The sequence below is a fragment of the Triturus cristatus genome, chromosome 3_2, assembly GCF_964204655.1.
Source record: "Triturus cristatus chromosome 3_2, aTriCri1.1, whole genome shotgun sequence".
NCBI lineage: Eukaryota > Metazoa > Chordata > Amphibia > Caudata > Salamandridae > Triturus > Triturus cristatus.
In genome coordinates this window covers 261817119-261831038 of record NC_140584.1, presented here as the reverse complement: position 1 = coordinate 261831038, position 13920 = coordinate 261817119, and the positions used below count along the sequence as shown (strand labels likewise).

The window sequence follows — 13920 nt, the reverse complement described above, 5'->3', positions numbered from 1 at the left end:
CTTTTTCTCATTTGGAAGTCTCAGCAGTGAAGGCATTTACCACCTTCTGCTTTGAAGCATCAAACAAAATATAATACGGACAACAGGTTGCCTCAATTCAATTTAGAAAAACATCACTCTTCCCAATATTTATTTTCTTTTAAATATTTGTTTGTGAATTAAAAAACAAGCCAAATACTTTTGGTAATGCCTTAGCCAGTAGTAACGATCTAGCTGTACATTCCTTACAGTAGAATATTTCCCAGGTGTCAGACTGGATCCAGAAAATCTTGAGCAGTACCTCTGTGCATCAATAGGTGGCGAACGGCTCTGCATCGTCTGCACTGGATATGACTTGCACGGTGCCTATATTGTAGGGGTGGGTGGAATTTGCGTAGTCGCGCTAAACAAAGCTCCGCTTCCTGTTCATGAACGCTATTTGCATGCTCGGGGAGAAATACCCCGCGAACACGCATTTTTAAAGCGCGAACAAGCAAAAAATTCCACAAGGCCGCGGATCGCGGAATTTTTGGCAATTCCGCGTTCTCCACGGAACGCGAAATTACCCAAATTCCGCGAGCGGAACGGAATTTACTGCCAAGGCCTACTATATTGGCGCCAACCCAGCGCAATGACTTCAGTTCTTTACTTTTCCATGCCAGAAGCACACGGTCACAGCAGAAGGTGGATGACCAGTGTGCACACTCCAAGGACCTACAACAACGTTTTTAGCTGGAGAAGTTCAGTTCGCACAACGGGGAGGATGGAAGGATCGGTAAGTAACCTGCAGCTGGAGTCTAACAGATAATGCGGTACTGAAGGTAAGTAACATGTTCATAAGATAGAGACTTCTAGCCGCAGATTACTTACCTTAGAAAAGATACCAAAGCAATACCTCCCTGGATGTGGGTCTGCAAACTGACTCAGAACAAAAAGTCCTGAAGGACTGAATGGACAAACTACCGGTCACGACGGACCTGACCGTTGAGGCAGTAGGTTTTTGCAAATGTGTGCAAAGATGCCCACATAGCAGCCTGGCCGATATCCAGAACAGGAACTCCATGAGCTAACACATTAGACGCAGCCTTGGCTCGGGTGGGATAAGCATGCAAGCCCTCCGGTCATTGGTTCCAGGTCAATGCGTAGCAGATCTGCATACAGAGCACTATCCATCTGGAGATGGTCAGTTTTTGCACTGCTTTTCCCTTCTTCAATCCAGTGAACCTTAAAAAGAGTTGCTAGTCCACCCAATGCTCCTTGGTATGGTCTATATAAAATGACACTGCCCTCTTAGGGACCAGGCCATGTAGAAGTTATTTGGAGGAGCGAGATGGAGCAAAGAATGTTGGCAGCGTGATGGCTGTGCCAAGGATAAAACAAACAGTAACAATTCAGACAGGGGCGCAAAGTGGGTCATTGTGTTTCTCAGCACACCAAGCCATAAACTGGTCCCAGCAGCAGGCAGAAGCTATTTTTGATGATTGATGCCTGGCTGCCAAGATGACATCACAGACCTATGGAGGAAAGTTGAAGACCCTCAGCTGTTGCCGCTCAATCTCCATGCATGAAGGTGGAGCATGCGCAGGTTCAGGTGCACGTCCCTGCCCTGTTCCTGCGACAGTAGATCCTTCAGAAGCCGCCGCCTGATCGGAGGACAGATGCACACGCTCAGGAGTTCATGATAGCATAATCTCCTCGCCCAATTCAGAGCCACCAGGATGACTTGGGCCCGGGCGGTTCTGATCTTCATGAAAACTCAGGGAGAAAAGGTATCGGCAAAAAGGCATATCGGAGTCCGGCATTCATGTCTAGTCGGAATGTGGCTGCAATAGAAAGCCGCTTTTGAAAAACCTGCATGCAGAAGTGCTGGCATTGAGTGTTCTCGGCAGCGGCAAATGCATCTAGTCAAGGTTCTCACCAGGCTAAGAAGAGACCAAGTCACCTTTGGGTGCAGTCCTCATTCATGGCATCGGCGACTAAGTTAGTCTGAACTGGCTAATAAAGATCCAAACACGTGCTGCACATCGAGGAAAATGTCCATATGTTCCAGCCATATTCAGAGGCGCAGATCCTCCTGGCACAGGGTCTACAATAGTACTACACCCTGCTTTTTGCAGTACCACATGGCAGCAGTGTTGTCTGTGAACACCTGGACCAGCTACTCGTTGTTGGAGGGCAGGAAAGCTTTCAGTGCCAAGCAAATCGCCATCACCTCCAGAAGTTTGATGTGGATCCCCGTCTCTGCCGGTGATCAGAGGTCACTTATCTCCAGATGGACACCCCAGCCCATAAACAATGTATCGGTCACCACTGTCAGCTCTGGGTGGGGAAGGGAGAGGGGTCTGCCGGTGACCAAATCTCGGTTAAGTAACCAACACTTCCAATCTTTTGCAGTCTCCTTTGAAACCAGAAACAGGTCTGAGAGATTCCGCTGATGCTGCGCTCACTAGGACTTCAGATCCCACTGCAGAAACTGCATATGTCATTGAATGTACTTCACCAGCAGGATGCCATTAGAACCAGTAGTGAGGTTGAACTATCTGCATCATAGCTTGAATGTCGTGGACTCTCCACTTCAGAGGGTAGGCCGAAATTGCACTATATCCAGATTGGCACAGATGAAAGGGAGAGTCTGATAAGGAGTCAGTTATGTTGATAGTGAACCCTAGCGAACGTAGGAGGTCTGCCATAGTCTGGAGGTGGGTGAAGACTGTCTGGGACGAGCAGGCCTTCAGCACCCAGTTGTCAGGTAAGTGGAAGACTGGGACCTCCTGACCTCCGCAGATGTGCTACAACCACCGCCATCACCTTGATGAACACCCAAAGGGCAGCACAACAAACTGGATATGCTCATGTACTACCATTAATCACAGGTAACGCCAATTGGCCTGCAGCACTGAGATGTGAAACTAGGCGTCCGCTATCATCCAACCTCCAAGGTCCAACGCAGACTGGACCTTAGCGAGCTTTAACGTCTCGAATTTCTCCCACCTCAGCAAAACTTTGAGAGTGCTCAGATCTAGGATACGGCGGAGACTGCCATCTTTCTTGGGTTTCAGAAAGTAGAGGGAATAGCAACCACAACCTACTTCTAATGCCAGCACCCTCTCAATGGCTTATGTAGTTGTAGGAAACGAGGATCTGCTTTCATGGTTACCCCACTTTTTGCCTGGTGTCATCATGTTTTTGACTTAGTCTGACTGGGATCTGGCTACTCAGGACCCCAGTCACTGTGCTTTCTCCCGAAATTGACCACGGTAAGTACTTTTGTACATCCACACTTGGTTAAAGGTGTACCCTTGTAAATCCCTAGTAGATGGTACCAAGAAACCCAGGGCTTAGGTATACCAGGCGTGACTTGTGGGCTGCAGCATGTATTGTGCCACCCATGAGAGACCACTCAAACAAATTCTAAAACATATAGTGGACATCATCCAATATGAGATATCTAACTATATAGTGGCTGCACCAAAACTGGTCATGTTTTGTATCAAACAAGTTGGAATCATATCCCAATACAGATTACAGTATTGGAAGTACGATCCCATGTACTGGGGTGGGAGGGCTCCCTTAGGGTACCCCCTGTACTCCTGGTAACAGCCTTTCAGGGTCTGACAGCAAGCCAGTGCTGCTGCTGACCACAGACACGATTCTGCACCACCAGACTTCTTTGCAGGGTACATTTGGTGCCCTCCTGGCATAATGCCAATTTGAGCAAGTTCAAGGAGCCCTAGGCTCCCGCTCTGGCACAAAACTTGAGACAAAGGACATGGGAGTATTCTCTCCTCTGTCCAGCCCCTCCTCTGGGAGGGACCCCAGAGTCATTGCAACTTTCCCTAGGGTACTAAGGGCTTACCTGTGGGTGGTTCCTTAGATTCGTCCTGGGACAAGACTCAAGGCTGAAACCACGTCACTCTTCAACCATCTGGACACTTGGTCTTCGCCTGGAACAGAGACTGCACCAAGGAAGACTCCTGCTGCCACTGGTCTTGCTGCTCTGCAATTCTTCTTCGTGGTCTATGTCTGTGCTTCTTCCGGATCTTCACCAGACCCCTGGGCATCAAGGACACCCAAAGTAATCTCCCTTGGAGTGAAGGAGTCACTCCCCTGCATCTACAGGGACCGCAACTAAGTTGACCGGTCTGCACCTCCTGTCGTCCTACGGACTTCCTGAGGCTCAGCAATACAGGTGGTGGTTCTGCAACTCCCTCTATCAGTCCTCTCTGCAATTTTGAGGCCAGTATCCCTCATCGGAACCCCTGGGACTGAACCCCTGTGCACTTTGCTCACTTGCCGTTGCCAAGGCTTGTTGGCTCTGCATTCTATAGAAGCTCCAGCCCACAGCATCTTTTCCTGCCAAGTACAGCATCCTCACCGCATGCTCTGCATTATGGGCCCTCCTGCTTACCAAGCTTTGAGGTCCTGTTGAGACGCCAGTTTCCTTGGTCTGGGGGTCCTCTTGAGGGTCTTCTCTTACTGCCGGGGGCTCCCTCGCTTGTTCTGTCTGCTCGGACTACCCTGGTGTTGGAGTCCCTTGGAGCTTGCTGGTCCCAACGTTACTCCTTATTTGTTCTCCATGCCAGTTGCCGCTACCAAGGCTCGTCGGTGCTGCTGCCGGACACCGATCACCTAGTCACTGACATCCGACGTGAGACAGCTCATGCACAGCTCCTGGTCTTCTTTAGCATCACCTGGTTCTCACATATGCAGCGGCAAGGTCACCATCAACTCTTCTGAACCAACATTGGTGGGGATTGCTCTTCAGTGCCTCCTGGTCACTGCCGAGGGGCATAGACTTTGTCCCCTCTGCTTGCAGGTTCTTCACTTCCCGAATCCACCCTTGGATTCTATCCAACTAGTGGTTCCCGGGGCATCATAGGATGGGGGGGGGGGGGGGGCGTCCTCCCATCCTATCCTCCAAGAGAATTATTGGGCCCCCCTGGGAGGGGTCCTTCTTCTGCAAAACTTCAACCATGCCTTCTCCATTAGCTTCCATTGGTCACAGCTGTTATTCCCAGTCTGCACACAGCCTTTGTGGGGGTCCTGGGTACTTTCCTTTGGGTCTTCTGGTCCAAGTCACACCCTCCTTTGCAGTTCGCATTCCACTTTAAGTATATGGTTTGGTCTCCCCCTGGAGATCACTGTGTTTTGTGCTTACTTACCTTTTACAATTGAAGTATTCTTGTGTATTTGTGTTTATATCACCGGGTAGGAGATATACCAATGTGTTAGTGAGTGTTCTGTAATAAATAGAACTATTTTGACATATACACTGTATGGTTCTTTTTCGTTTCACCTACACTACATGATTTGATCTGGTAAAACAAGCAACTTAAGACTCCTTCAAGATAAGACTGGAGGCTGCTCTCCGCAGCTACCACTTGGAGAGCTTTCTAATGTTGTCTAAAACCACTAAAATCATCATTAAGGGTTGTCTGGATTAGTGCAAGGTGCTTCACTTAAATAAGTGTGCACCATATAGTAAGCCAAAAGAACCATTGATGGAGAGAATGCAGAACAATGTCATACATTCACCCCAGTACAGAGATCTGGGCCTAAATCCATCGTTTTTTTGCTCACCATGCCATTCCAGTTTGGACCCAGCCATATGCAAATCAGTCTTGAACATGTGCCCAATGGGAACAGTCCAGCCCGAACTGCCAGGCCAGGTCCTCCTTGGACTGGAAACACGCCTCCTAGGACCGGTTTCGGGGTTTCACCCCTCTTCAGTCAGGATAGCTTGAATCCAGTGGCATGGAGAGCACGGGAGTCACGTCTGAGCATACCCGTCCCATTCGGGGTGACAAATGTAAAAAGAACCATTGATGGACAGAATGCAGAACAATGTCATACATTCACCCCAGTATCAATGTTTTGATTTGTTCTGCATTCCGTCCATCAATTGTGTCTCTTTTGCTTTCTCGCCCTAAGTGCGCTGGGTATGCCCAGACGTGGGTCCCGGGCTCACTGGGTCACTGGAATCAAGCTATCCTGGCTGAAGAGGGGTGAAACCCCGAAACCGGTCCTAGGATGTTTGTTTCCGGTCCAGGGAGGACCTGACTTGGCAGTTCGGGCTGGACTGTTCCTATGAGGCACAGGGTCAAGACTGATTTGCATATGGCCAGGTCTAAACTGGGGTGGCATGGTGAGCAAAAGAATGATGGATTTAACCCAGATCTCTTGACTGGGGGAGAATGTTTTGATTTGTTCTGCATTCCGTCCATCAATTGTGTGTCTTTTGCCATATACTAAGCCAGCCTCCTACAGACTGGGACTATAATGGCACTTCCCGAACGCACCTAGTTGCTAAGCAATCAGGAATCTGTGCGGCCTCTGTCGCATCTTCAGAGCCGCTCCGGTTGCCGTTTACTTCATGATAATAGCATCTAGTGGATCCTGAGTCATGGGCCTGCAGAGAACATCCACACATTGTGTCAATAGTCTGCAGTGGACGTCAGCATGTCATCCTGTCACAGACCTCCAGTGGACAGTGGTGCATCCGAAACTGTACAGTAAGTCGTGTACCTCCAAGGGGGCATCTTTAATGCCTTACAATATAATCTCACCACAGCAGCTCTCTGCAAAGGTAACAAGTCAGTACATACAGGACTACAACTGCTAGCACGTATGACACTGCCCTCAGCATCTCATGCGCAGCTTGCTGCAATATTTAGGGATAGCCACCAAGGATAGTTGGAGGGTGAGGTACCCTGAAGGTTTATGTGGTTAAGGTTTGGACAGTTCATTATTGAATGGCATGTGCGTAAGGTGCCTTCCAGCACTTTCGGATTGGAGAAGGGCTCAACTCCTTCAGGCGATTATTCAATGACTTAACTAAAGGCAACAGCCTGCCGTCCTCCTGACCAAGATCCTAAGCTGCATGCTGATCTGGTTGCATGAAAGGGTAACACAGATACTAAAGTGGGTGTGGTGGGATGCGCAGGGTAGTGTTCGCATTAGGTGTGATGATCTGTCAGTAGTTCATTTTATGTTTATATCATAGTGTGCACCACATCCTTAATGCCCTCCTGGCATTATGTCAAGGGCGACGCCTACTCAGCAACCACAGACGAGGATGTCCAGTAGGCCAACAGATCAGATCTGGTTTCTTTATTATTTTGCTCCATTACCTCCATTGTGACAAGGACGGCAGAAAAACGGTATGCATCACAGTGAGGGGGGTGGTAGGACGACCACAAATATCGCTTCCACTAGGTTGAGGATATCGCAAGTTGATGCACCTGACGAGAGCTCAGAGAGACTCCAGTCACACAACGTGTGGTAGAAAATCTGAGGGACTCAGCCTCTGTTGGGAGTGTTCTAGAGGGTGCTGTCACCCGACTGATTGTAGTTCAAGTTTGGTCCTTTAAAAACAAAAAAAAAATAACAACAAAAAAAACATAGATAGGCTATTAAACTGACTTTTTTTACATTGCAATTATAGCCTATGATAGTGATACATACTGCTTTACTATGGTACCTTGGGACATCCACAGTGACAACGGGGAATGATTCAAGCATTTGAATCTATGAAAGGTCCAATACTGGGGAATTGTGCTTTTACACTGTTTGAATTCGTTACCTTGTTTAAAAAGGAGGACCTCAATAGCCCTCCTCACGTTCTAACCTACCAGTCTCACTCGCCATTAATACTATAAAACATTTTTTTTAGTTAAAACCTGCTCACTTGTAAGCATTGTTTTGACCTGTTATACATTCAAGTTATTTTTCACCTTTTATGTTCGAACCAAAACATTAAAATGTTATTGTATTTCACACGCTTTGAACCAAAACATTACATTTTATTGTATTTCACACACTTTGAATAAAAGTATTCTTATTTCTCACTTTAGCACATACAAGAATCCTCACGTGAAAACAAGTGTTTTGTTACTGTACATCCTGTTCAATTTGTATTTCATTCACAAAGTGCAAACCATAACAGTGTTTACATTACACTCATATACTGATACATAATTAACTAGTCAATTCTAGTCTATGAAAACAAAATACACCATTACCTGGACAGTATTAGTAGCAATGATTTTAAAGCCGTTCCTAGCCAAGCATCTGTCAAGGTTTCTATATCCGACCTCAACCTCTGCAAGCTTTCCCTTCTTTGAGGACTAAGGAGACCTGTGAAAATAAGTTGCATAGTCATTAAGTTGCATTAGTACTCAACTTAATTAAGAAAGCACTTGTATTGCGCTATTACATTTTGTATATCGCCTATGGAAGAAACATTGTCATTTTCTACAGAACCCCAAGGTAAAACAATCAACAACACATGTTTTTCAGATGCTGACCATTACACAGTTTGCACAACCACTATGTGGCACTTTCTGAATAATATTAAGTATTATTATAGTTTATCACCCCAGGGCCTACGACAGGCAATATTAAGATTCAGTGAGAGGACTCACTGAATAAAATGAAGATTAGGGAGCTGTGATGTACATTGGTGTAGGAAAGTGGATTATTTGGGGTGGAGAAGTGTCCACCTCAAAGGATAAGTCCACCACATGCTAGATGTCACAAACATTAAATAAAATAAACCTGTGGTTAACCCAGGTAATTTAACACAAAGCAGACATACTTAAACCAAAGGCAATGCTTAAAGTGTTAAGGCAGTGCATACAACGTAAAAAGGTGCAACAAAAGAACATTTTATGAGCAAAATAAGAACAAAATGATTAAGACCTATAGGGGGAAATCAGGGATAAACAATTTCAAACATGTATGTGAAAATAGAGTCAAAAAGCCAAAAAAGGGTCAATGCCAGTATATGGAAGTAGTAGACCGATGCCTAGCGGCGATTCGAGGTCGCCCACAATGGAGCCCTGGTCGGTACAAGAAACAGATTAACATGCTAGAAGTCTAAAAGTTTGAAATAGATTACTAAATCCAAACGCAGAAATAGACTGTCACTTTTTGAGAAGAAATATCCTCCCTGAGCAGGGGTGCAGTTGCAATTATAGCTGTGGGACTTTAGTACGGATACTTTTAGTAGGTTGGAAGGCTGGAGCTTTTGAGATTTCTAGCTGAAAATGTTTCAAATCCCAACAAAGAATGGGGCTCAGTTTTTTTCCGGAGGTGCTGGGAGACTTGGCTGGGGCACAAAGGTGAAGTTCAATCAGACGCAGCAGAACTGCCACACTGATACTTTTTCCTGCAGGTCCCCCTACAGCTCTGGGGGGAAAATATTTTCAAAGTTTCTAAACTTCCTTCTGGTGCCCAAATAACCACAGGTGTACACACGTAAGGCATCCCAGACTCTCATGCTGCCAGGTAGAGGCCAACAGCAAAGATCAGTCCAGGGCCAGTTGCCACTGGTCAGTTAGATACTTCATGAAAAAGGTCTTTTCTAGCTTGTTGTGTCCCTGTAGCCACAAAGGAGCCCTGCCAACTGACCCTTGGAGTCCACTTTTTTTGCCCCGGTTATAAGGTGGAGCAGGTACAGTCCTTCAGGGCTCCCCTCAAGTCACACACAATTTCAGTCCTACTCTGATCTTTCGGAGGTTCAGAAAGTGCTTTGAGGTGCCACAATTATGCTTGGCACCAGCTAGATGGTGGGGTAACTCCTGAGCACTTTCTAACCAATGGGTTAAACGTTCCTAGGACAACCCTACCAACTCTTTCGGCAATTACTGTTTGCCCTACTGCAAACAATCCCTCAGTGCCTCTCACTCTCAAAATCCAAGATGGGGAAACCTTTCTCTCCTTGTGCAGAGCCTGTGTGCTCACATAGAAGTGCACTAGGATATTGAGCAGTCCCCTCCTCTGGTCACTCAAAACCAGTTCTGAGGGTAGCTTTCCTCCCACATTGGTTGCAGCATCACTATGGGGACAAAGGCTGGGGCCTTCAAAATATATAACATAAGCTTGTGACAGGACAGGCCCCTTTGAAGTTAATTAAGCTCCTGGGCCCACTCCAACTTGGCTTCCAGCCAGAGAAAGAAAACCCTTCTCCCAGACCACAGTCTCTGCTCTCAGAGAAATGTTCACACCTCTTTCAAATATAATTCAGGTCAAGTGTAGGCTGGGCAGTTACTGGAGAGCTAATATAAATAAGTCTCCAGTAGCTTCATACAGTGTTAAAGTAACTTTCTAGAAGCTACTTTTACAATATATTTAATAAAAATTCAACTTCACAATTCGATTGGAGTTTAATTCAATATCAAATATGTCTGAGTGGAGCCTGTAGCAGGTACAGGCCTAAAGTTATAGATGTAAGTATACAATCTATACTGTAACTTTTACTATGCGCCAGTTATAACCTGACCCGTACAAGCCGGTTTAAAGTTATAGATTTCAGTATACAATTTATACCTTGGCTCTTCCTATGCATCGGTTAGAGCCTGTCCATTGACATTGTTTTGGGCCTAGGCACTGAGGGAACCTGTCCTTTCTAATGGTACACGTTCCACTCCTAAATATTATGTATGCTATCTTGTGTGCAGCAAGTTGTGCTTAGGGAGATTTTGACAGGTCTGGGAAGCAGGGTTCAAGCTGCTGCTGTCGAGCTACACAGGTTAGGTCTGAAGCCATGTTTTCACTGCTACTGTAGTGGATAGCACAATAGGTGCTGCATTCCACAAGTGGTATTTAACTTTCCATGTCAGCAATGGGTGTATTTATACATTAAGTGGTCAGAGAATACACACTGGGTACTGGATAGCAGTGTCCCACTGTAAGAGAGTATCAGCAGGTGAGTGCCATAAAACTTGAAAATCTGGTTGTGATCACAGAAAACGTGGTCAATTTGCAACAATGGGACACAGTAGTCCTGACCTTACACTCCAGTTCTTTCCACTACCATGTTAAATATTTCAGAATACTTATAAGGAAGGAGGCTAAATCACTCTGAAAAAATGTAAACAGAAAAAGCCGGTGATGGGTTATAGGAGGTTAAAGTGAAAAAATAAGCTTCAGAAAGGTATTTGCTTGGCGAGTGTGGATGAAAGTACCTTTTTATTCTATGTCAAGAAGTAATTTTTAATGACCCTTTTTTAAAATATTTGGTATTAGCCTATTTTTAGACTCTCACTGTTGTACACAGGAGCCACTTTGTCTTTTTTTCTCCCCGGTCCACCACAGCAGATTGTTGGATGACTGAGTGGAGGGAGGTCTTTAGTCTAGCCTGACCTGCACTCACTTCCGCTGGGCCGTTCTTTAGCTGCCATCTTGGAAGGAAGACGCTGTAGTCTCCTTCCAGTGATTTTGGCTTCCGGATACTAAATAGAGATGATGGTGACGACGCGCAGCAGGCGTGCCAATGGTGCACCAAAGGCAAGCCCATCTGTGCCTGTACGTGCCTGGACCGCGCTCGTCTCCCTGGTCCTTTTGTCCAAAACACAGCAGGTATCAGGTACTCGCTGGATGCTTTACTGGCACTGAAATTGTATGTTTGACACTAGATTTAACACTCCAGCTCAGACCCCCTTTCACCTTGCATGCCCCAATCAAACTGGGTGCTCTAGATTTAATCCGGCTAATATCCCGGCTTTTACAGGGGCAACTGCCCAGCTAAATAGAAAATGCCTCAGTCCAAAACTCTCAAACATCTCCTGCATGCTACTGAACACTAGGTCCCTAGTGAAACACCACCTAGAGTTCTCTGACCTAGTGTAAACACAATGCGTTGACGTGGCATTTGTAACAAACGTGGGCAGATGCTAGCTCTGGTCCAGAAATTGTCACAGCCACCCCCCCGGGCTATGCCGTCCATCAGCTGGAAAGACAATTAAAAAAAGGAGGAGGTTGGCGGTGTTTTACCGTAACGACTTTAAAACTACATTTTAGCCATTAACCACCCCTGGCTTCGAGGCCTTGGCCTTCTTGGTGCCGCCGCCGGACTCGCAGTCTGTTAAGGGACTGCTAATCTATTGCCCATCAGGACCGAGGTGTGGCTTTGCCAACCAGCTTAGCATCTTAATGGAATCCTCTATCATCCATGCGAATTTTCTGGTATTGGGAGATTTCAATTTTCATCTGGAAAGGGAAACTGACCTAGAATCACTCAAATTGATTGATGCCATGAATGCGTTTGGACTATCTCTAATCACCAGAGGTCCGACACATTGGGTTGGACACATGTTAGATGGGATGTGTTCCAACTATGCTGCTATTACTCTACTTCCATCTCTCCCCTCTGACCTGGTCTGATCATCGGGCAGTTAAATGGCAGATAAAGACTGAGAAAATTATCATGCACAGAAATACTATTCAACAAATCGCAAGTAGAGCCTGGCACAAAATACGGCCAGCCGAACTGAGAGATGCCATCATCCCTGGTCCATGCCAACCAGCTGATAACCTGGAGCAGAGTGTTGAAAATGTTTTGCTCTGGCTAAATTCTGCCTTGGAAATAGTAGCACCAATCAATCAAAAAAAATCACAGCTAAGAAAATATCCCAGCCCTGGTACAATGAAAATCTTAGGCTATCAAGGCAGGACTGGGGATCAGGCGCGAGTGGCCCGGACTGGGAGGAGTGTGGAGGGACCTGCTGGGACTGCCGGGAAGACTACTCAGGAGGAGGCCGCTTGAATATTCTCCGAGAATAATCGCTGTTTGTGCAACTTTATTATGATGTACATGGTGGTCGAGCTCCGGGGTGGTATGCCTATGAGCGGTAGAGTGCAGCCTTTGGTACTTTTGAGAACGCTGATGGGGTTCATCCCATGATTCTGAGTTCAGCTCACTGGCTACGTGGGGCACTCTACGCATTACCAGGGGGGGGGAGGGGAACGCTGTGGGCACACTGGCAGGGGGCGGTGGGGGTAGAGAGGGAGCGGGGTGGGGTGTTAGGAATGGCACTGTTGCGGAACTACTTTCTCCTGTATTGCCGTTAATTGCCTAGTTCTCCTACACAGGCTTACTGTATGTAACGCTGATCTCACGATGCTGTTGTTGGGGACAAACTAATAAAAATTGTTTTAAAAAAAAAAAAAAAATCAAGGCAGGACTGCCGTAGAGAAGAACAAACCTGTAGAAAAAATTATGAGGTTGAGGAGAAAAATATCTATAAAAATAAACTATCTGAACATAAACATATCTTGGCAGCAAAGACATCATACTACTTTGAGCATATAAAAGCAGCCTGTGATGCAAACAAAACCCTTTTCTCAGTAATAAAAAAAAAAAAATTGTTAGTACCAGCTAGCCCCAACCCTGCAGTAAATAAATCAACATTATTGTGATGCCCCGGCAAACTTCTTTCAAGAAAAAATTGCTAACTTTTTTTTTTATTTCGAAATACTTTATTGATTTACAAGATTTACTGCAAAGAGTAGCCAGTCAACAGGATGGGCACGCCTTAACTGACTCTCCAGGTAAAATCAGATTCTCCACCTTTAAGCCTCCTTCAGAATAACAACTCACAAAGTTAATCCCATTAATCAAATCTGGCGGGCCACAAGACCCCTGACCTAAAATTATGCATATGATCCCTGCTCAAGTGGCACAAAACCTGGGGCCAATGCTTGATAGCATGTTTGCAGGAGGAACCTTTCCATCTCACTGGAAACTTGCCTCTATTCTGCCCCTATTAAAAAAAGCCAATCTGAATGCTCTGGACCTGGATAACTATTGCCCTCTATCAAGTTTCACCATCGCAGCGAAGTTGGCGGACAAAGTAATGAATCAACAACTTTCAGAGTACCTAGAGGAAAACTTTGTTGGACGATACACAACACTGGTTCAGAAAAAAACGTAGTACAGAGTCTGCTCTGGTGGTAGCTACGGAGTCTATACAGGAAATGCTCGACAGGGGATGGCAGCCCTAATTCTGATGGATCTCTCCGCAGCGTTTGATGCGGTCAGCCACGAGATCTTGGCTGACCGTATGCGTAGTCTGGGGACAGAGGATACAGCACTATATCTCCTCCAATCTTTCTTGGCTAATAGACATGGGCAAGTTTACATCTAGAACTTTCTCCTAG

The 13920-nt window shown here is 46.1% G+C and overlaps 1 protein-coding gene across 10 annotated transcripts in view; it reads right to left on the bottom strand.

Moving 5' to 3' along the window:
- Window positions 1–13920, bottom strand: part of EYA3 (EYA transcriptional coactivator and phosphatase 3) — a 970709-nt gene that overhangs the window by 90455 nt on the left and 866334 nt on the right. For all 10 annotated transcript variants that reach the window (XM_085647584.1, XM_085647578.1, XM_085647577.1 and 7 more), the window contains one exon: window positions 8001–8115. In XM_085647584.1, coding sequence (XP_085503710.1) covers window positions 8001–8115 — 115 coding nt within the window. The remainder of the gene's footprint in view (window positions 1–8000; window positions 8116–13920) is intronic.